The 20,766-nt window shown below is 32.9% G+C and overlaps 5 protein-coding genes and 1 pseudogene across 7 annotated transcripts; 4 read left to right on the top strand and 2 right to left on the bottom strand.

Annotated features, from left to right (window-relative positions):
• The first annotated feature begins 2,549 nt into the window (after positions 1 to 2,549).
• LOC146949188 (putative glutathione S-transferase) lies at positions 2,550 to 4,745 on the top strand. Its single transcript, XM_085745256.1, has 2 exons — positions 2,550 to 2,943; positions 3,981 to 4,745. The coding sequence occupies exons 1-2, from the start codon at positions 2,629 to 2,631 to the stop codon at positions 4,323 to 4,325; spliced, it is 660 nt and encodes a 219-aa protein (XP_085601382.1). The 5' UTR covers positions 2,550 to 2,628; the 3' UTR covers positions 4,326 to 4,745.
• An 884-nt stretch (positions 4,746 to 5,629) lies between these two features.
• Positions 5,630 to 7,431, top strand: LOC146949187 (putative glutathione S-transferase). Its single transcript, XM_085745257.1, has 2 exons — positions 5,630 to 5,997; positions 6,777 to 7,431. Exons 1-2 carry the CDS (start codon positions 5,683 to 5,685, stop codon positions 7,119 to 7,121), a joined length of 660 nt encoding a protein of 219 aa, XP_085601383.1. The 5' UTR covers positions 5,630 to 5,682; the 3' UTR covers positions 7,122 to 7,431.
• A 2,781-nt stretch (positions 7,432 to 10,212) lies between these two features.
• LOC146949186 (putative glutathione S-transferase) lies at positions 10,213 to 11,844 on the top strand. The gene is made up of 2 exons (XM_085745255.1): positions 10,213 to 10,635; positions 11,201 to 11,844. Exons 1-2 carry the CDS (start codon positions 10,321 to 10,323, stop codon positions 11,543 to 11,545), a joined length of 660 nt encoding a protein of 219 aa, XP_085601381.1. The 5' UTR covers positions 10,213 to 10,320; the 3' UTR covers positions 11,546 to 11,844.
• Positions 11,845 to 11,887: 43 nt separating this feature from the next.
• Positions 11,888 to 13,971, top strand: LOC146949185 (putative glutathione S-transferase). 2 transcript variants are annotated; one of them, XM_085745254.1, is made up of 3 exons: positions 11,888 to 12,023; positions 12,519 to 12,852; positions 13,078 to 13,971. In XM_085745254.1, the coding sequence occupies exons 2-3, from the start codon at positions 12,538 to 12,540 to the stop codon at positions 13,420 to 13,422; spliced, it is 660 nt and encodes a 219-aa protein (XP_085601380.1). In that variant the 5' UTR covers positions 11,888 to 12,023; positions 12,519 to 12,537; the 3' UTR covers positions 13,423 to 13,971. The 2 variants fall into 2 exon arrangements, with proteins under 2 accessions (XP_085601380.1, XP_085601379.1); XM_085745253.1 differs by lacking the exon at positions 11,888 to 12,023 and adding an exon at positions 12,032 to 12,217.
• Positions 13,972 to 14,494: 523 nt separating this feature from the next.
• LOC146949184 (glutathione S-transferase 3-like) lies at positions 14,495 to 15,927 on the bottom strand (annotated as a pseudogene). The gene is made up of 2 exons (XR_015027164.1): positions 15,486 to 15,927; positions 14,495 to 15,008 (listed from the first exon to the last, which is right to left on the bottom strand). The product of XR_015027164.1 is annotated as a glutathione S-transferase 3-like (transcript).
• A 2,343-nt stretch (positions 15,928 to 18,270) lies between these two features.
• On the bottom strand, positions 18,271 to 19,797 carry LOC146949183 (glutathione S-transferase 3-like). Its single transcript, XM_085745252.1, has 2 exons — positions 19,433 to 19,797; positions 18,271 to 18,858 (listed from the first exon to the last, which is right to left on the bottom strand). Exons 1-2 carry the CDS (start codon positions 19,745 to 19,747, stop codon positions 18,514 to 18,516), a joined length of 660 nt encoding a protein of 219 aa, XP_085601378.1. The 5' UTR covers positions 19,748 to 19,797; the 3' UTR covers positions 18,271 to 18,513.
• Positions 19,798 to 20,766: the final 969 nt, after the last annotated feature.

Raw genomic sequence — 20,766 nt, 5'->3', positions numbered from 1 at the left:
ATCACTTTCTTCCGGTCATCGAGATGCTCTTCGGAACTTAACTTTAGATACAGTTACATTTTCTTAGCTTCAGTCTTTTCTTTCATCAATTGGTTAGTCTCCTGTTGCACCAAGGCTAACTTGTTTAATTGTTCAAGCTCTTTCTCCTTGAATTGTTTGAATTCAACCCACTCATTTTCCACCACCTCCAAGGCAGCTTCCTTGATTTTCTTTTTACCCCTTTTTTTAGCTGTCTCCCTACCTATTGGACGAACACTAGATCCTACAGAGTTTGAGCCACATGAATCACTGTCGTGAGATCTCTTAGATCCACTATTTCCTGAGCCAATATTTCCTCCTACTTGACTACCATAATGCGGTTGATCACGGAGAGCGTGTCATTCTTCCCACATGCATATAATTCCTGCGCTTTTGCCAAAATATCATTTTCCGACCAACCGCTTCCTTGCAAACGCTTAGCGCCTTCATAAGCGCCAATCCATTTATTCAGTATTTTGCTCATATAACCATTAAACGGGTGTGTTTGAGATGAGTATCTCATCATAGATCCATAATATGGATGAAAGTTTGGAACAGAGGATGACTGGTTGAAATTTGGTGCAAAACCAAAATTAGGTTTGTTTTGAGGACGTTGGTTGAAAAATTGATTTGATTTTTGATAATAGTTGGAATTTTGGTAGTTAAATGGGTAATTAGAATAATTTTGGGTGTTGAAATGGTTATTATTGGGATCCATTTCACTAAAAACAAGATTAAAACTTCACTTAGTTTGCTAATAGAAAGATAATAATAAGATTAAGATAGTGAAAAACTTGGTTTTTTTTTTTTTTGTGTCCAAATCAAATGAACCAAGTCTCTATTTATAAACAAAAAAAAATCATGAATTTTGGTAAAAAAATTTAAAAAAAATAATTAATTTGCAATGAAATAATTGAGTTCAAATTATTAAGATGATAAATATCCAGACAGCCAATCAGGAGATTACACGTGTCACACACTTATCCACAAAGCCTTTTCTCTCTCCACGTCCTGCGACCTGACGCGCTCCTGTCTGAGCGTGTACCACACGCGCCGGTTTTGGCCAATAATTTCGCGCCGAGTGTCCCTCTACGTCAGGCTTCAACATAGTTGGACTCAATCAACTCCTCTCTCCTCCACATCATTTTTTTCTCTTCAACACACCATTGCATTGCATCCAAGTGTTGAACCTTGCTTTCGACACCACCAATCAACACCATTGCACATGGTCTAAAAGAACACACACAAAACCGAAAAGACAAAACAAAGGATGAAATAAAATGGTGCTCCTCAAACGCAAGGCTTTCACTTGTCTCCCACTGTGATTTCGACTGTCGACGACCTTCAAATAGAGAAATAACCAACAATTGTTGCCGTCTTTGATGCTTCTCACTGCCGACACTACTTCTTGTCCCTCCTCCACACTTTCTTTCTATATTCCACTGAAACTCTAAAATACAAGGACTAAAACAAAACCAAAAAATTGTTCTTGCCAATAAAATGGGGAAAATCAAATTGAAGCATGAGTCAGCATCTGGATAGACGCATCAGCCACGTCCGCATCCATTAGCCACATGAGTGTTTTTGTAACAGATTGTGATGACATGGATGAAAGTAAAAAAATTTCAAACTTATAAGATTTGTTTTGCAACAAAAAAAAAATACAATTTTGAAAGCAAAAAACACACAAACTTAGAGGAACGAATTAACTATTTAAGCCATTAACAAAATTAAGTTGATTTTTTTTACTCAAATGTTATTTATTAAATGTGACAAATTTATGGGACTAGCCGATTAAAATATCATAACTAGATACTATTATGTGACAACTCATGTTACAACAAAAATACATAAAGAAATGTAAGTATCAGTACAAAAACCAAAACAATGAAAATGTAAAAATACAATGAAAATATAAGACCGAGTAAACAATGAAATGTACAAGAAAAATAATATTTGTACAACCACTCTGTGACAATATTTGAACAAATGACTATAATTATCAAATGATTGTTCAAATATCACTACTCAATATATAAATATAGAATAATGATATTTGTACAATCATTTGAGACAACTTATTTTTCTCTCTTTTTATTGGTCAAAAACAATAAGGAAAAAAATGAAAAGAGAAAGAAAGTAAAATCATATGTAAACATAAGAGAAAAAGTTGTTCAAACGTTGTCGAGAAACAGTTGCGCTAATATTTTAATATTATTTTTCTCAAACCTGAAACAGTCCACCCTTTCAAGAAACTGATTAAACTCTTTCAAAAAAAAAAGAAACTGATTAAACAAATTAAAAGAGTTGTAGCAATCTCTAGAGAAATCTAACATATGTCGGAACATAAATTCAAAATTTCACCTAGAACTAGAACATTATGGTCCATACCAAAGTTAAGATTGTCTACATGTCCTCACAAACTCACTGTTCCATATTCCACATTTTCACACGCTATAATATCTGATCTCCACGCTTTTCATTCCACATCTCACTCTATAAATACAGAGTTCCAACCTTCATACTTTCTCACAGCCACACATTTCTTTTCTTCTTCTTCCATAACAATTCTTCATTCTTTTCTTTCTGTGTTATTCTCTCTAACTAGCAATGGCTGATGAAGTGATTCTGCTAGATTACTGGGTAAGTCCATTTGGCATGAGGGTAAGAATAGCCCTAGCTGAAAAGGGTATCAAACATGAGTACAGAGAAGAAGATTTAAGGAACAAGAGCCCTTTGTTGTTACAAATGAACCCTGTTCATAAGAAAATCCCTGTTCTTATTCATAATGGTAAACCCATTTGTGAATCTTTAATTGCTGTTCAGTATATTGATGAGGTTTGGAATGATAAGTCTCCTTTGTTGCCTTCTGATCCTTATCAGAGATCACAAGCTAGATTTTGGGCTGATTATGTTGATAAGAAGGTATATAAATTTACATACCCGTTTGTACGATTCATTGCATGTCATTGTTTGTTGCTTAGAATTTGTTTATCATTGGTTTTGTTGACCCTTTTGTCCCTTGTTGATGAAAGTTTTATTCTTTTGCATTTTTCAGTATTAATTCTTTAATTAATTCTTTTGCATGTGATTGTTTGTGTTTTTTTTTTACATTTAAGAAATTAAACCTTTTTTAGAGCTTATTTTGAATGACTTATTAGAGGTTTATAGCATATTTGAGACTGTTTTCTGAGAGTTTACCAAAACAGCTTATTCACATGTCCATGATCTGCTTTTAGCTTATTAAAATGTGCTTTTCGGCTTAGTTTCATAACTCAAAGATAGCTTGCTTATGAAAGCAACTTATAGTTTATATACACTTATAAATAAGTTTACATAAATTAATTTTTGCTTTAAAAATAGTTTGTATATGAGCACTTCTATGATAAAACTAGCTACTTAACTAAGCTATTAAGTTATTGTTAGAGAGTCTCAAATCGGAACATGTATTTATAAGTGGAGGCAGTTCTCGCCTCATAAATCGTTTTTTTAGAGGTTGAATTAGGTCCAATCACAATTTCTAAGATGATATCAAAGTCTCTGATAAGATCTATTGAGTCACATGCTATCATGTTTCCGTTATTGGGCTACCCATCATTTAGTCTACGAACCAAGCCCAATCACATCGGACAAAAGATGACATGAACATGGTTCATGTGTTTATAAGTGGGGATAATTCTCTCCACACAAGTCGGTTTTGTGGTGTTGTGTTAGACCCGACCACTATTTCTAAGAGTTAATTATACAAATAAGGGCCGTCACATGAATCAATTATATGTATCTTAACTATTTGAAGGTAGTTGAAATTTGGAACACTTTTCTTTTGAACAATACAAGCTATTTGATATTTTTCAGCATGCACGGTCACTATTAGCAAGTAATAGTCCTAGCCTAGGTAGCTGTTGTTTTTCTCGTTATTGCATTTGATGATCTAATTGTGTGTGATTCTCATTGTGAAATAGATCTATGAAGTTGGAAGGAACCTTTGGACCAAAAAAGGAGAAGAACAAGAAGCTGCCAAGAAGGAATTCATAGAAGCCCTTAAACTCTTGGAGCAAGAGCTGGGAGACAAGACTTACTTTGGAGGAGACAAGATTGGTTTTGTGGATGTAGCACTTATTCCATTCTACACTTGGTTTAAAGGCTATGAGACCTTTGGCAATATCAATGTAGAGAAGGAATGCCCCAAGTTCATTGCTTGGGCCAAGAGATGCATGCAGGTTGAGAGTGTTTCCAAGTCACTCCCTGATCAAGATAAGGTCTATGGCTTCATTGTGGAGATCAGGAAGAAGTTTGGCCTTGAGTAGGTTGGAGATGTCAGGTTAAGTTTATGTTTAGATGAGTGGTGAGTTTGGCGAAAACATGATGACGCCTTGATTTTGTTAAAGCTCGAAAGTATAGCTTTTATTAAAATCGCGGTGGTTCATTGTGATATCGTTGTTATTCTCACCACGAATCAAAACATGTAGTACTAAATGATTTCGGTTGTCTCAACCTTTCTGATGGAATAATTATGTAATAAAAAGGCACTTTGTTGTGCCAAACTTTGTGGTTTTTGTAGGAAAGTATTCTGAAGTACTTGTTGTGAATTGTGATGGATCTTTGATCTGTTAGTTTTTATGCATTGTTATGCACTCTGTCATGTGAAACTATTTTATTGTTTGGTAAATGTTGTTAAGGTACAGAAGTGGCAGGATATAAAATAGTATTCTAGTATTTTATGGTAATGATTTCTCATGGTTCCTCTTTTGATTTTTAATCTCTCTTGATCAAGGTATTAACTTAGTATGGACAAGCTAACCTTAGCTTCAAATTTAAATGAGTAGTGATGTAGCAAGCACAGATTTTGTTAGCTGTTTTTCTGGTTGTGTTCCCATTGCTATAAATCCCTGGTTTGAACAGGGAATTAAAGACTCAAGTAGTGGACGGTTGTGATAGAGAGAAGATCACAGGAGAAGTTAGGAATAATGCATTTTCAAAATAATGAAATCAGTATTTTGTCCTTTTTAATTTTTTTGAAAGTACAAGAGGAAGTATACAAAAACTAAAGGAGATATATAATTGAGATTAGTCTTGACCAAATCTAATGTCTCGAGATGTGAATTTTGTACTAACTTTCTACAATGAATGAACTAGATATATAATATTGGGTTGAAGTTGGTTTTGAAGTTGTTTGTGGTTTGTTATTTGTCCTACATTGCTCGAGTTTCTAAATCTTGAGCATATAAATATGTTTGAGTACCGTTATCTTTCGAATTAGCTTTTGGGATGAGATCCAAGTATATTTAACATGGTATCAAGCGGATTAAGGATTGCAATGTGAAAACTAGAAGTGTTGGAAGAACGGTTGGAAAACAAACCTTATTTTGGTGGTGACAATTTTGGTAATTGTAACCATGACTGCAGTAGCAGTTATGAATGGTAATATAAAAACCATATTTTTGACAACACTCTCCCATATTTATATCATGTTTTTATTCACCTAGGACATAAACATGGTCCATGCCAAAGTTAAGATTGTCTACATGTCCTCACAAACTCACTCTTCCATATTCCACATTTTCATTCCATATCTCACTCTATAATAGAGTTCCAACCTTTATCCTTTCTCACAACCACACATTTCTTCTTCTTCCATAGCAATTCATTCTTCTCTAACCAGCCATGGCTGATGAAGTGATTCTGCTAGATTACTGGGCAAGTCCATTTGGCATGAGGGTCAGAATTGCCCTAGCTGAAAAGGGTATCAAGCATGAGCAAAAAGAAGAAGATTTAAGGAACAAGAGCCCTTTGTTACTTCAAATGAACCCTATTCACAAGAAAATCCCTGTTCTCATTCATAATGGAAAACCAATCTGTGAATCTTTAATTGCTGTTCAGTATATTGATGAAGTTTGGAATGAGAAATCTCCTTTGTTGCCTTCTGATCCTTATCAGAGATCACAAGCTAGATTTTGGGCTGATTATGTTGATAAGAAGGTATATAAATTTACATACCCTTTGTATGATTCATTACATGTTGTTTGTTGCTTAGAATTTGTTTATCATTGGTTTTGTTGACCCTTTTGTCCTTTTTGATGAAATTTTATTCTTTAATTAATTCTTTTGCATGTGATTGTTTGTGCTTCTTTTACATTTCTGAAATTTAAGTTTTATTTATTTAGTTTACATTTTTTTTTAAATTATTACCTGTAAGTTTTTTCATGAGAAAATATAGGACTGTGCATTTAACTTGGAGCTTATTTTTCTCTCAAAAAAAAAAAAACTTAAGCTTATTTTGAACAATTTATTAGAGGTTTGTAGCATTTGTGAGAATGTTTTCTGAGAGTTAAGCAAAACAGCTTATTCATATGTCTATAATCTGCTTTTAGCTAATTGAAATGTGCTTTTTCGGCTTAATTTCATATGCTCTCAAAGATAGCTTAGGAAAACCACTTATAGTTTATATAAACTTATAGATAAGTTAATCTATGACAAATAACGTTTGTTATAAAAATCATTTATATTTGAGCACTTCTATGATAACAAGTAGCCACCTAACTAAGCTATTAAGTTATTTATCCAAACAAGGGCCTTAATATGAATCAATTATATGTTTCTAAGTATTTGAAGATAGTTGAGATTTGGAACACTTACGAGCTATTGGATATTTTTCAGCTTGCATGGTCACTATTAGCAAGTATTAGTCCTTGGTGACTGTTGTTTTTCTTGTTATTACATTGATGATCTAATTGTGTGTGATTCTCATTGTGAAATAGATCTATGAAATTGGAAAGAACCTTTGGACCAGAAAAGGAGAAGAACAAGAAGCTGCGAAGAAGGAATTCGTAGAAGCTCATAGATTGTTGGAGCAAGAGCTGGGAGACAAGACTTACTTTGGAGGAGACAAAATTGGTTTTGTGGATGTAGCACTTATTCCATTCTACACTTGGTTTAAAGGCTATGAGACCTTTGGCAACATCAATGTAGAGAAGGAATGCCCTAAGTTCATTGCTTGGGCCAAGAGATGCATGCAGGTTGAGAGTGTTTCCAAGTCGGTCCCTGATCAAGATAAGGTGTATGGCTTCATGGTGGAGATCAGGAAGAGGTTTGGCCTTGAGTAGGTTGGAGATGTTAGATGAGTGGTGAGTTTGGCGAAAACATGATGATGCCTTGATTTTGTTAAAGCTCGAAAGTATAGCTTTTATTAAAATCGCGGTGGTTCATTGTGATATCGTTGTTATTCTCACCACGAATCAAACCATGTAGTGCTAAATGATTTCAGTTTTCTCAACCTTTCTGATGGAATAATTATGTAATAAAAAGGCACTTTGATGTGCCAAACTTTGTGGTTTTTGTCAGAAAGTATTCTAAAGTACTTGAATTGTGATGGATCTTTGATCTGTTAGTTTTTATGCATTTGTATTTCTGTTAGTTTGAATTGTAAGAAAATACCATCTGTGAGTGACTAAATATTGTTGAATTTTGGGCTAAATAGTAACTACATTGACACCAAGGTACTTCTTGTGCTTCAATACCATGGTTATCTTTATGACAAAATTTAGGCACATTTTCATCTGTACTGATGGTATTGTTCTTTACTGAAAATTCACTTTTGTTAACATATATACTAAAATTCATAAATGTTCCAAACCTTATGTCCAAAAAAGTGCATTTTAAATGAAGAACAACAACACCAACTGACATTTAAAATTTGTCTATATCTTAAGTCTTAGGCTCTTAGCCAAAACTAATGTCTGAAAATGAGAATTTTGTACTAACTTACTACTATGAATGAAATAGATATATGATAATGGGTTGAAGTATACAAAAGGTGATGAGAAAGAAGCTGCAAAGAAACTATTGCTTGATGTCACTGAAGTGTTGGAAGAACAGTTGGGTAACAAACCTTATTTTGGTGGAAACAACTTTGGCTTTGTGGATGTGGCACCGTTCCATTGTTTTGCATGTTCTACACTTACGCTTTTGCTGGCAAATTCACTTATGATGAAATATATCCCACTACCATCATAAAATCTATGTTTCTCTTTAATTCAATGGTAAAAAAACCTTCCGATGGTAGAAAATGATTCACCTTTCCAATGTTAAACTCCAAAGTTGCATGAATTCATACTTTAAGTTTAATCAAAAGTATATTAGATGACAGAACAATGTACAATTAGCATGGTTACATTACTTATATATAACCATGTGGCTTATTATTCATAGAACTTGACATACAAGTAGCATAAACACTAAATATAAGAAGAAACATAACAGAACAAAAAAAAATTTGGTCAAGACATAACAAAACAAATTAATTGAATAGAAGAAGAATATGAAAAATATAAGGGGAAAAAATGATGAAATCATTTCATATAATGAATAATGAATGAATATATGAACGAGGAGATAGTGTATAAGTTGCGTACTCTATTCGTCACAATGCAATGCAACCGTTACAAGAACCAATAATAATTAGTTTATGTCTTCGGTTGCCAAGTTAAATCCGCAACCGATCTAAAATATAAAAAATCACACAAAATAAAAAATTATTGAATGTGTTTAGTTGTCCTTTTATGAAAACCGTTATGAAATCAAACTAAAGTACATACTTATAATTTATTTTTTTTTTTTTAAGGAAATTTATTATTTTATTTAGTTACTATTATTATGATATATTGTATTAATCTATCGTTTTTTAGTTTTTAATTTTTTAATATTACAAATTCTTTTTATTTAATCTATTTTTTTTACTACTTTATATTTATCAAACATAATAGATTATTTGGTAAAAAAAACATAATCGATTATTGTCGTGTCTCAACATTAAATTTTAATTTTAACAGTGTCATGTTAACAAGTGACATAAATATATTGTTTAAAAAATCCACACAAAAAAATTACTCCCTCCATCCCTCAATAGATGACCTAGTTGACTTCGACACACGTACTAATGCATATGTTTTATCTTTGATATCTTCAATTCTCTACTAAAAAAAATTATGAAAATTTAATATTTTAAAAATATTCATCGAGACGAATCCAACAACATCTTACATGATATTATTTATCTTTATGAATTAGTAGAAAAATATGGTCAAAGTATGTCAAGTCAATAATGTATATTGTCAACTAGGTCATCTATTGAGGGACGGAAGGAGTATGTTGAAAATAAAACTCAAACACATTTTCTATGTAAAAGTTACTACTTTTTAATATATTATATTTTATAGAAGAATGTCAACCAGCGTCCTAAAGACATTAGTTATTAAGCATCTAAAACAAGTAAGTTTTCATGAAAAAATTGTCTAATTATTTCTATTTGTAGAATCATTAACCAATAGTCCGAGATCACCGGTTAGCAAGACACTATTTTATATTAAATCCATTATCATACTCCCCCTGGTCCTCTTTATAAGAGAATTTGAGTCAACAAAAAATAATATATTTGGTTAAAAATTCAGTCTAGATACATTGAGTTTTGTTGACCCAACTTTCTCTTATAAATAGGACCGGATGGAGTATTATCTATTGTATTTTGAATATTCAAAAACCAATTCAAATTAAACCGCATTAATTTAGATTTAACCCATTTTTTTATTAATCATCTAAAACCAACTTACATCTTATTTTATCTTTAGATCATTATTGTTCTTGACTTAAAACCGTATCACTACTTCAATTGGTCAACAATTTTAAGAAGGAAAATGCTGAAAAGCACGAGAGAATTCTCGTGCGTATCCCGCGAATGACATAAAGTTTGTGTAAATTCTCCTGCCATTTATGTCATACTCTCTTCTTGTCTTTTTTTAAATTTGTTTGATCCAAGAGTGCTTTAAGACTCTTTAAGATTAAGTGTTAAAGAGTTAATATTACCAAGTGACGGTAGCTACTTCCTCTAGAAAAAGGTGATTGTAGAAGGGGTGTGGTGGCGTATAACAAGTAGCAACCCGGAGTACAGTCTTACAAAAGATGACATGTGGAGCGGTGGATATTATGTTTTTGTTAGATATTTTGATTTTAGATGTGGGATGTGCAGTCTTAAAAAAACATAAAAGCACTTGTTCTAAGAATTCGTGCTCAATTCGTGCATGTATACGTCGCACCATTTAGCATAGCTGTTTTAAGAAACTGATTAAACAAATCAAAACCACTGTAGCAATCTCCAGAGAAATCTAACACATGTCAGAACATAAATTCTAGATTTCACCCACATATCCTCACAAAGTCACGGTTCCATATTCCACATTTTCTCACAGCCACAAATTTCTTCTTCTTCCATATTCATTCTTCTTTCTCTGTAATTCTCTCTAACAAGCCATGGCTGATGAAGTGATTCTGCTTAATTACTGGCCAAGTCCATTTGGAATGAGACTCAAAATAGCCTTAGCTGAAAAGGGTATCAAGCATGAGTACAGAGAAGAAGACTTAAGCAACAAAAGCCCTTTATTGTTACAAATGAACCCTGTTCATAAGAAAATCCCTGTTCTCATTCATAATGGTAAACCAATTTGTGAATCTTTAATTGCTGTTCAGTATATTGATGAAGTTTGGAATGATAAATCTCCTTTGTTACCTTCTGATCCTTATCAGAAAGCACAAGCTAGATTCTGGGCTGATTATGTTGATAAGAAGGTATATTAATTTACACTTTTCTATGATTCATTATTGCATGTGATTGTTTGTTGGTTATAGTTTGTTTATCATTGGTTTTGTTGACCCTTTTGCCTCTTGTTGATGAAAGTTTTATTCTTTTGCATTTTTAGTATGAAGGGTAGAGCTTATCTACTTTGCTACTTATGAAACTATTTAGAATAACTTATCAAAATAATTTTTTACTTGTCTGTAAGATTTTTCACCTTATTTCTATTTAAGAGTTTATAAGATTATTGAATTCTCCTTGATAATTTATGAAAATAGATTATAAAAAAAGATTATAGCTTAATGGAAATAGTTTGATTAATTAAGTTGTATTTCAAAGCAAGCTTAATTTTTGAATTGACATTTTGTCTGCATAAATTTCTGAAAAGTTTAGAAGTTGGCTTTCTGTTTAACTTAATATGATGATTCATTGTGTATCTCAATTAAGAATTTTGGAGATAATTCATGTTGGGAGCACCCATTTGATATTTTTAGCATGCATAGTCATTATTAGCAAATAACATGGTACTTTTATGTGTGTCAATTCTCTGTCAAATAGATCTATGAAGCTGCAGGGAATCTTTGGACCAAAAAAGGAGAAGTGGAAGAAGCTGCAAAGAAGGAATTCATAGAAGTCCTCAAACTCTTGGAGCAAGAGTTGGGAGACAAGAATTTTTTTGGAGGAGACAAGCTTGGTTTTGTTGATGTAGCCTTTATTCCATTATACAATTGGTTTAGAGGCTATGAGGCCTTTGGCAAGATCAGTGTAGACAAGGAGTGCCCTATGTTCAGTGCTTGGGCCAATAGATGCATGCAGATTGAAAGTGTTTCCAAGTCACTCCCTGATCAGGATAAGATCCATGATTTGATTGTGGAGCTCAAGAAGAAGTATGGCTTTGAGTAGGTTGGAGATGTTAAGTGAAGTATATGTTTGGATGAGTGGTGAGTTTGGCGAAAACACAATGATAGCTTTTGTTAAAATCGTGGTGGTTTATTGTGATGTTTGTTATTCTCATCACGAATCAAAACATGTAGTAATAAATGATTTCAGTTATCTTAACCTTTCTGATGTTATAATTATTATGTAATAAAATGGCACTTTGATGTGCCAACCTCTGTGCTTTTTGTAAGAAAATAGTTTTGAACACTTGTGAATTGTGATGGATCATATATCTTTGATCACTCAGTTGGTCTTTTGATTGAGTATGTTATGCATTGCTATCAACGGTTTCATGTAAACTATTTTATTGTGTAGTGGTAGGATAAAAAAGAATGATACCAGTATTCTATGGGAATGATTTCTCATGCTTTCCCTTTTTTATTTTTATTTTTTCCATCCCTTGCTGATTCCTGCAGGCCAACAAGCTGCCTCAATTCATTAGGTATTAATTTTGTTCTATATCCTATCACTCTAACACCAAGTCTGTAGTTCTGTATTTTGTATTTGTTGCTTCTGATTTGTTTTTACTTCTTGTGATGACCAACTTATATAATATTATCATTTGAGAAACGGCGAGAAGTTTGCGTATCATTGACACTTTAGATTGAAGACGCACTCGATGTTCGACATGTGTTGGTATATGACTTGGACACAAAAGCATCACATATAGTTACATTTTACTATTTTTATTTTCTTAAATTATTATCGGTGCCTACTTATTAATATCAATGTCGTGACCAATGCTCGTGTTTGTGTCAGTATTTAATAGCAAAGAAATGGTCTCAAAGGAAACAATGTGCATAGTAATATCCGTCCAATTCCAACTCTTGTTTTATTTCCCTTGTTTATTGTTATCTCAAGCTTCTCGCCATTTTTTATAAATTGAGATCCCAAACCATTCACTTCTACATCCAACATCAATTTTATTTTGTTGTAGGAAGTCTAGTGTCTCAGCAATGGCAGATGAAGTAATCCTGTTAAATTTCTGGCCAAGTCCTTATGGCATGAGGGTCTTAATTGCACTAGAGGAAAAGGGTATCAAGTATGTGAACAGAGAAGAGGATTTCAGTAACAAGAGTCCTTTACTCCTACAAATGAATCCAATTCACAAGAAAATTCCAGTTCTAATCCATAATGGCAAATCTATTTGTGAGTCACTAAATATTGTTGAATATATTGATGAGGTTTGGCATGATCCTTCTCCTTTTTTGCCTTCTGATCCTTATCAGAGATCACAAGCTAGATTCTGGGTTAACTATGTTGACACTAAGGTACTTCGTGTGCTTCAATACCATTATTATCTTAAGACAAAATTTAGGTGCATTTTCTTATGTACTTTTGTTTGACCTTGTCGGCCATAATATACTCAAATTCGTTTCAAAGTTAAATTTGGCCAAAAATATGCGCAGAAACTAAAATTATCTTTATCTCTTAACCAAAATCAAAGTTTGAAAATGTAAATTTTGTACTAACTTACTACTATGTGAATGAAATAGATATATGATATTGGGTTGAAGTATTCAAAAACTAAAGGAGAAGAAAAAGAAGCTGCAAAGAAAGAATTGATGGAGGGTATTAAAGTGATGGAAGAACAGTTGGGAAACAAACCTTATTTTGGTGGAGACAACTTTGGTTTTGTGGATGTGGCACTTGTTCCATTGTTTTGCATGTTTTATACTTTTACTTTTGCTGGCAAGTTCATTGATGATGAAAAATATCCCACTATCACTTCTTGGGCCAGAAGATGTATTCAAAAAGAGAGTGTGTCTAAGGCTATTCCTCAAGAGGAAAAGCTGAAGCAATTTCTAGATGAGAATAGACTTTTACATCGTGGAGATTAGAGGAAAGGACTAGGTTGGAAGGAAATATTTATTCTCTACGGGAATGATATTCAGACACCGATCTTTTCCTACACGTGCGACACTTGGTTAATCACATTGAAAAATATGGTTAGTTCATTGAGTAGATATGGTTAATTAAATTCACAATGAAAATTGTGGTTAACTCAACTACATAACTAATCACGATTTCACAATTTTTAAGGTGATCTAAATTAATCATATACTTAATTGACTTAACCATAATTTTGCATGTGATTGACCAGGTATCGTAGGCATAGGAAAAATAAGATTTCCTTGAAACATTTTTCGTTTCTCTACTCACTTGTTTATTGTAAACTATAGTTGTATGGTTGTGTGAGTGTCTTCAAAATAAGATTTTGAATTGTGACTGCAGTCATAACTGTAACTATGACTGCAGTAGCAGTTATGAATGGTAATTTAAAGTAATGTTTCATAATAATAGCATAACAAACTGGCATTTAGGTTTGCCATTTGCTAAATGAATGTTTTATGTTTGAAGCATAGTGTAACCTTCTCCTTTTTCTTTAACTCCTTGTCTAATTGTTTTAGTTGATGTAGATCAAAATTTCATGAATTCATACTCCATGCATCTAATCAAAAGTCCCTCTAATCAAAACCAAGTGCTTTCTTCTCATCAGGAAGAGTTTTTGACACATTATCTTTCTCCATGCATCTCTTAGCCCAAGCCATGTGCTTAGGAATAGGATACTCCACTTCAAACAAGAAATTGCCATAAGTCTCAAAAGTATAAAACCAGCTATAAAAAGGGATCAAACCAGTATGAACTTGCTTTACCTGATTGCAGATCTTTCAAAACCGAGCGCGAAGGCAAAATACTAGACACAGTCATCGGATCCGGTTTCACCCCATTCCATCCCCAATTCGCGAGAAACAGCCAAAGCCTTCCAGGGAAATCCGCAACTAACATAGCACGAGGACAACGAGCTTCAAGTAACCACGTCTCTAACAACCAAATCATCAAAAACACGTCTCGCACCCTCATCAGATTTACATATACCATAGGTATGAATCAATGCATTACCTCACTATATATCAGGAGAAAATGATGAATATCATTCCAAATTATGATGAATATCATTCCAAATGTTATACTGCAGACACACTCAAGTGTCTAGAAAATCATTATAAAGTAATCAAAGCTAACAAAACAAACACAGGAGAAAATAAAAGAAGACCTTATTACAATATCATATTCATATTTAATCAAAGCCAAGTGCTTTCTTCATGCTCACAACATTATCATACACCTTCTTCTCATCAGGAAGAGTTTTTGAAACACTCTCTTTCTCCATGCATCTCTTGACCCAAGTCATGAGTTTAGGACACTCCACTTCAAATTTAAAGTTGCCATAAGTCTCAAAAGTGTAAAACCAGCTGTAAAAAGGGATCAAACCAATATCAAGAAATCCAAACGTAGCACCGCCATAAAAAGGCTTGTCACCCAAGGTTTCTTCTAGTGTCTTGAAGATAGAGATCAACTCCTTCTTTCTTTCCTCATGCTCCTCCCCTTTTGAAAGCTACATTGTCCTCCAAGTAGCATACACCTACATTCAAGCCGGTAGTCGTATTTGACTGTAATCTTTGCAATATATCAAGACCTTATTTTGATAAACAGCTTAATTAAACGTTTGTAGCATAAGCACTTATTATAGAAGTGTTTATGTATATGATACTTCTACAACAAGATAAAATAAAGTCAAACTATCTTCAAAGAAGTTATAAGATGTTTCCATAAACTATCTTGGAGAGCTTATGTAAATAAGCTGAAAGCAACTTATCGGCATCTCATAAGTTGTTTTGGTAAATTCTACCAAATAATCTCACAAGTAAATGCATCAACAAGAAAATTCAATTTCAGATGCTAAAGACAAGCAAATCAAATTTAATTTCCAATCTTCTAATCCAGAGTAAAAAATTGATAATAGCAAATATAAAACACCTAAAAATCAATCTCAAAATTCTGAACACAACCCACCAAAATTAAGGATGAAAATTATAGGAAAACAAACAAAAAATGTCACCTTTTTGTCAATATAATCAAGCCAGAATCTAGCTTGAGCTCTCTCATAAGGATCAGAGGGCATGAATGAAGCTTTATCATTCCAAACTTCATCTATGTACTGCACAATGATTGCAGATTCACAAATAGATTTTCCATTGTGGATAAGAACTGGGATCTTCTTGTGAATTGGGTTCATCTGAAGAAGTAAAGAACTCTTATTTCTTAGATTTTCTTCTTTATACTCATATTTAACACTTTTTTCAGCTAATGCAATCCTAACCCTCATACCAAACATGCTAAACCATGTATCCAGCAGAACCACCTCGTTTGCCATGATTGTTGAAGATCACTAAATCCTATGTTAATTATTTTTGGGGTTAGTTATAAAGATTGTGATCAACAAATCGAGGAATAAAAATTGAAGGATAGGGATCCCATGCATTAAACGTGGGTTGGCCATCCAATTAATAAAGTCATTTTTAAACTTTAATTGTTCAAACTTTTTTTAGATGAGAATATGGACCAGGATTTGCAGCGCACAGTTTTTAATTCAGACCATTAGATTGGATTACAAAATTGTGAGTCTTGTGCCATAAACCCATCCAACAGCCCAGCACCAAATCCGTGTCCTAAGAATACTTAGCAGCAAGTGCGTATGCTTACGGTCATCATGAACATAACTTTGTTAACAGGGACATCACATGTACAACAAACTCTGATGCTCCCACTTATTTATTTTAAAGTTAATTTTTAACTATTAGGTTCCTTTAACAAAAAGAGTGTGTATGTTGTAATAAATTAAAAATACGCAGTTACACACAGATTTCGATCTCGACCGTTCATTTAAGATCAAATGGTAAAGATTGAAAACTGTGTCTTGTAATAAAATGATTTCGACCTTACAATTTTGATCGGACGACTCACAACTTTACAACATATGTCGTCACTGCAGAAAATCTACTTCATTTCAATAGATACTTTAAAACTAAATCATTACATAGTTTTAGCAATGATGATACCTAACCAAGTTTACATTGTATTGTTTGGAAAATGTAAGAGGTGAAATGAGTAACAACTTTTTTATTTAATTTTCCAATAGCGGTCATTGCAGTTGTCAAAGTGGTGGTCCGAATGGTGGTCAAAATGCTCGTCAACGGTGGTCAAAGTGGTTGTCAACGGTAGTCAAAATGGTGGTCCGCGGTGGTCAAAGTGATTGTCGACAGTAAGCAAAATTGTGGTCAACGAAGAAGTGGTGGTCAAAATTGTTTTGACAGTAAGTGGTGATCAATGCTAGTGAGAGTTGCGGTTGAAATAGTAGTCGCATGGTCAAAGTATTAAAAAAAAAGAAGATTAGATTGTTAATGGCATACTTTTAGTAGAAAAAGGTTCAACTGAAAATAGTTTTTTTTTTTTTGCAATTCAACTAAAAGATTTTTGTTTTCAAAACAAGGTGTGGTAGAGGAAGCTGTAGATACCCTGAAATATAATAAACAAAAAGAGAAGGAAAAAAACAATAAAATTCAAAATTAGTTTGCAACTAAAAGATAATTAATTCTCAAATTTCATATAATTTTGACTTTTGTTTTTGAGGGAAATTTTGACATATTTAAATTTAAATTTAAAAAACAATTAAGTTTTTAAAGTTAACTGTGTTCGATGAAAGATAGTTAACTATAGATAGGCATGGCAACAAAACCCATACCCACGGTTACCCGCCCGAACCAAACCCAATCTCACGGGTTTTCCCCGTTTTGACTGGGTTTGGGTATGGGTATGGGTTTTCCTCGATTTCAAAACATGGGTATTGGACGGGTAACGGGTATATAGGTACCCACCCCGAACCCATACCCAAACCTGTCCCAAATGTAAAAAATTACTTTATGTTGATATGTCATGTTATTTTGTTGAGAAATGATATTCTAACAACCATTTTGTGACAACCTATGTGACAACTTTATCTCTCATACTCACATTATCTTTTTAGTTTCTCTCTCTATTGCTTTGGTTTCCGTGTCACTATCTACTTTTCCATTGAAAATTGGTGGTTGTCACAAAAGTTGTTGATTTTTGGTTGTTAGAATATCATTGCTCTATTTTGTTTGATAATTGTCATGTTAATAAAAAGAGAAATGATATTCTAACAACCATTTTGTGACAACCTATGTGACAACTTTATCTCTCATACTCACATTATCTTTTTACTTTCTCTCTCTATTGTTTTGGTTTCCGTGTTACTATCTACTTTTCCTTTGAAAATTGGTGGTTGTCACAAAAGTTGTTGATTTTTGGTTGTTAGAATATCATTGCTCTAATAAAAACTACCATTGATATTTAAAGTATCAACTAAATCATTTCATCTAACAAATGTTAAAATGAGCGTATTGTTCGATAATGTATTACAACGTTGCTCTTGGGAATGAAAAAAACTTCTATTTTTTATTAAAAACAAATATTCAATGCGGGGACGGGGATGGGGCGGGGATACCTGAACCCGTCGGGTACGGGGATGAGATTTGATTTCTCATCCCCGTTGGGTATGGGTAGGGTAACGGGTAAGTATACGAGAATCGGGTATGGGGACGGGGAAGGTAAGACCCGTCCCCATCCCGCCCCATTGCCATGCCTAACTATAGAGAGTTGTCTCCATATAAGCAAAAACGCCAATATAGTTCATGGGGGGCATGGTTTACTACATTGGAAAACAGTACATTTGAAGCACTTTGTGAACAGTTTTATATGAACTAGCTGCTAAAAGTTGGAACAACTATAGCAACAATATAAATTAAAGTGAATAAAGAAAACAATTAATTACCAAATAGTGTGAGTTATTTAGTTATAGATCAAATATAATTGTTCAACTTAAAACAACCATAATAACATTCATCACTCCTCTGTATCAAATACCATATTGTAGACACACTCAAGTGTCTAGCAAACCATAGTATAATATCTTATATCTAAGCACATGACACAATCACACAATACCTTATTGCAATATCATATTTAACTAGCAAACATTATTAATTTGATTCACTAAGTCCTAATCTCTAATCCAAACCAAGTGTTTTCTTCATGCTCACAACAAAATCATACACCTTCATTTGATCAGGAAGAGTTTTTGAAACACTCTCTTTCTCCAAACATCTCTTGGCCCATGCCATCAGCTTAGGACACTCCACTTCCATTTTAAAGTTACCATATGTCTCATAAGCATAAAACCAGCTGTAAAAGGGGATCAGTCCAATATCAAGAAAGCCAAAAGTGGCACCACCGTAAAAAGGCTTGTCACCTAAAGTTTCCTCTAGTGTCTTAAAGATAGAGATCAATTCTTTCTTCCCTTCCTCATGCTCTTCACCTTTTGAAAGCCACATTTTCCTCCAAGTATCATACACCTACATTCAAAATCAATAATGATTTGTAATTTCTTTTTTTATATAAGATCAAGAATGATTATTTGGATAAACAATTTACTTAAAGGATTGTCGCATAAACACTTGTGTGTACGTTATTGTTACTTCTATAACAAACGATAAAATAAAGTTAAATTATTTTCATATAAATTATAAATATATAGAGGTAGTCTAAATTTTCTTTGAACTCTAGACTTTTGAATGTATTTGGAGCTTAGGTAGTTGTCCGTCATGAGAGGATTAACAATTTTTTGGTAAGCAACATATAAACATGTAACACATGTCATAAATTATTTCAATAAGTTGTCTCAGAAAGTGTCACAGGTATTTATATTTACATTTGTAGTTTCAAATAATTTGATTTTTAACAAGATTCAAGTACTAAGAGATTTAATAGCACAAAAATTACCAAAAGGCAAAAATATCTACCACAAAAATTAGCAGTGTTTATCATGGTCAATTAACATATACAAAATAGAACATGAATCTCAAAATTTTGATCAAAACCCACCAAAATTAAGGATGAAAATTATAGAAAAACAAACAAAAAATTTACCTTTTTGTCAATATAATCAACCCAAAATCTAGCTTGAGCTCTCTCATAAGGGTGAGAAGGCATGAATGAAGCTTTATCATTCCAAACTTCATCTATATACTGCACAATAATTGCAGATTCACAAATAGGTTTTCCATTATGAATAAGAACTGGAATTTTCTTATGAATTGGATTCATCTGAAGAAGTAAAGGACTCTTATTTCTAAGATCTTCTTCTTTGTACTCATATTTGACACTCTTTTCAGCTAATGCAATCCTAACCCTCATACCAAACATGCTAGGCCATGTATCCAACAAAACCACCTCGTTTGCCATGATTGTAGAAATCACTAAATCTAATCTAAGTGAATTATAGGTTGTCACTTGTGAACAATATATAGAGCATGTTATTTATAAAGCTCGTGGTTTTTTTTTTTTTTTTTTACCTAATATTTGAAGGATATAGAATATTCTCAAATGTTCTAGTTGGACAGGGACATTCACTAGACAATCTCCGGATCAAGGTTGTGTGATGTGGGACGACTGTCACCGAACACATCTAGACTATCTGATCAAGAGCGGACTGTTCGGATTTTATGTTTGGATCATCCGATTTTGATCGAACGGAGGTATCATTTAGCCTGACTTTTTAACGGTCTAAAAGCTACTTTAAAATAAAAGTTAAAATTAAGGGCTTTAAAAAATATGTTAAAGTTGTTTGGTTACTTTATTATTTGTAGGTTTACACCTAGTTTTAATTTAAAAGTTGTTTGACAAAATATTGCACAAAACTTTGAATCTGATAGTTAGTTTTTTCATTTTCAATTAGGAAAATTCTATGGTGAAGTCATGAGAATGACTTTTCTGATGAAGTTAACACTATAACATCAAAAATGTAGTGAGTAACACCCCACTGTTTGTACAATGACATCAAAAGTTCAGTCTTCATAGTATCATCAATTCATCAGATTAACAAGACTACACTTAATCTAATTTTATCTTACCTTGATTTAAGCGTAACACCCCACAAAGTGTAACACTTAAGACTATCACATAATATCATAAACTATATTTGCATGTTAAAGATTCAAACGATAAAATAGTACCTGTAAGTCCAAGAAGTTGCAAGCATTTTGCATGTTAAAGATTCCAATATAAAATAGTACCTGTAACTCCAAGATTTTAAAAATGAATTTAAAAATGAATCAAACATTAATATCAAAATTAACTTTTTCAAAAAAGTCAGTTTCATGACTGCACCGTAGAAGCTCCATTTCAATTATACCCTATATTTTTTGTGTCATTCAAAAAGATAAGAATTTTTATTATATGATATTATATTTATTACATTGTTG

This window comes from Medicago sativa, chromosome 2 (assembly GCF_051527215.1).
Source record: "Medicago sativa cultivar Bolivia chromosome 2, Bolivia_mono, whole genome shotgun sequence".
Taxonomy (NCBI): Eukaryota; Viridiplantae; Streptophyta; class Magnoliopsida; order Fabales; family Fabaceae; genus Medicago; species Medicago sativa.
The sequence above is the reverse complement of the archived record's forward strand: the minus strand, read 5'-3'. Positions and strand labels throughout refer to the sequence as shown.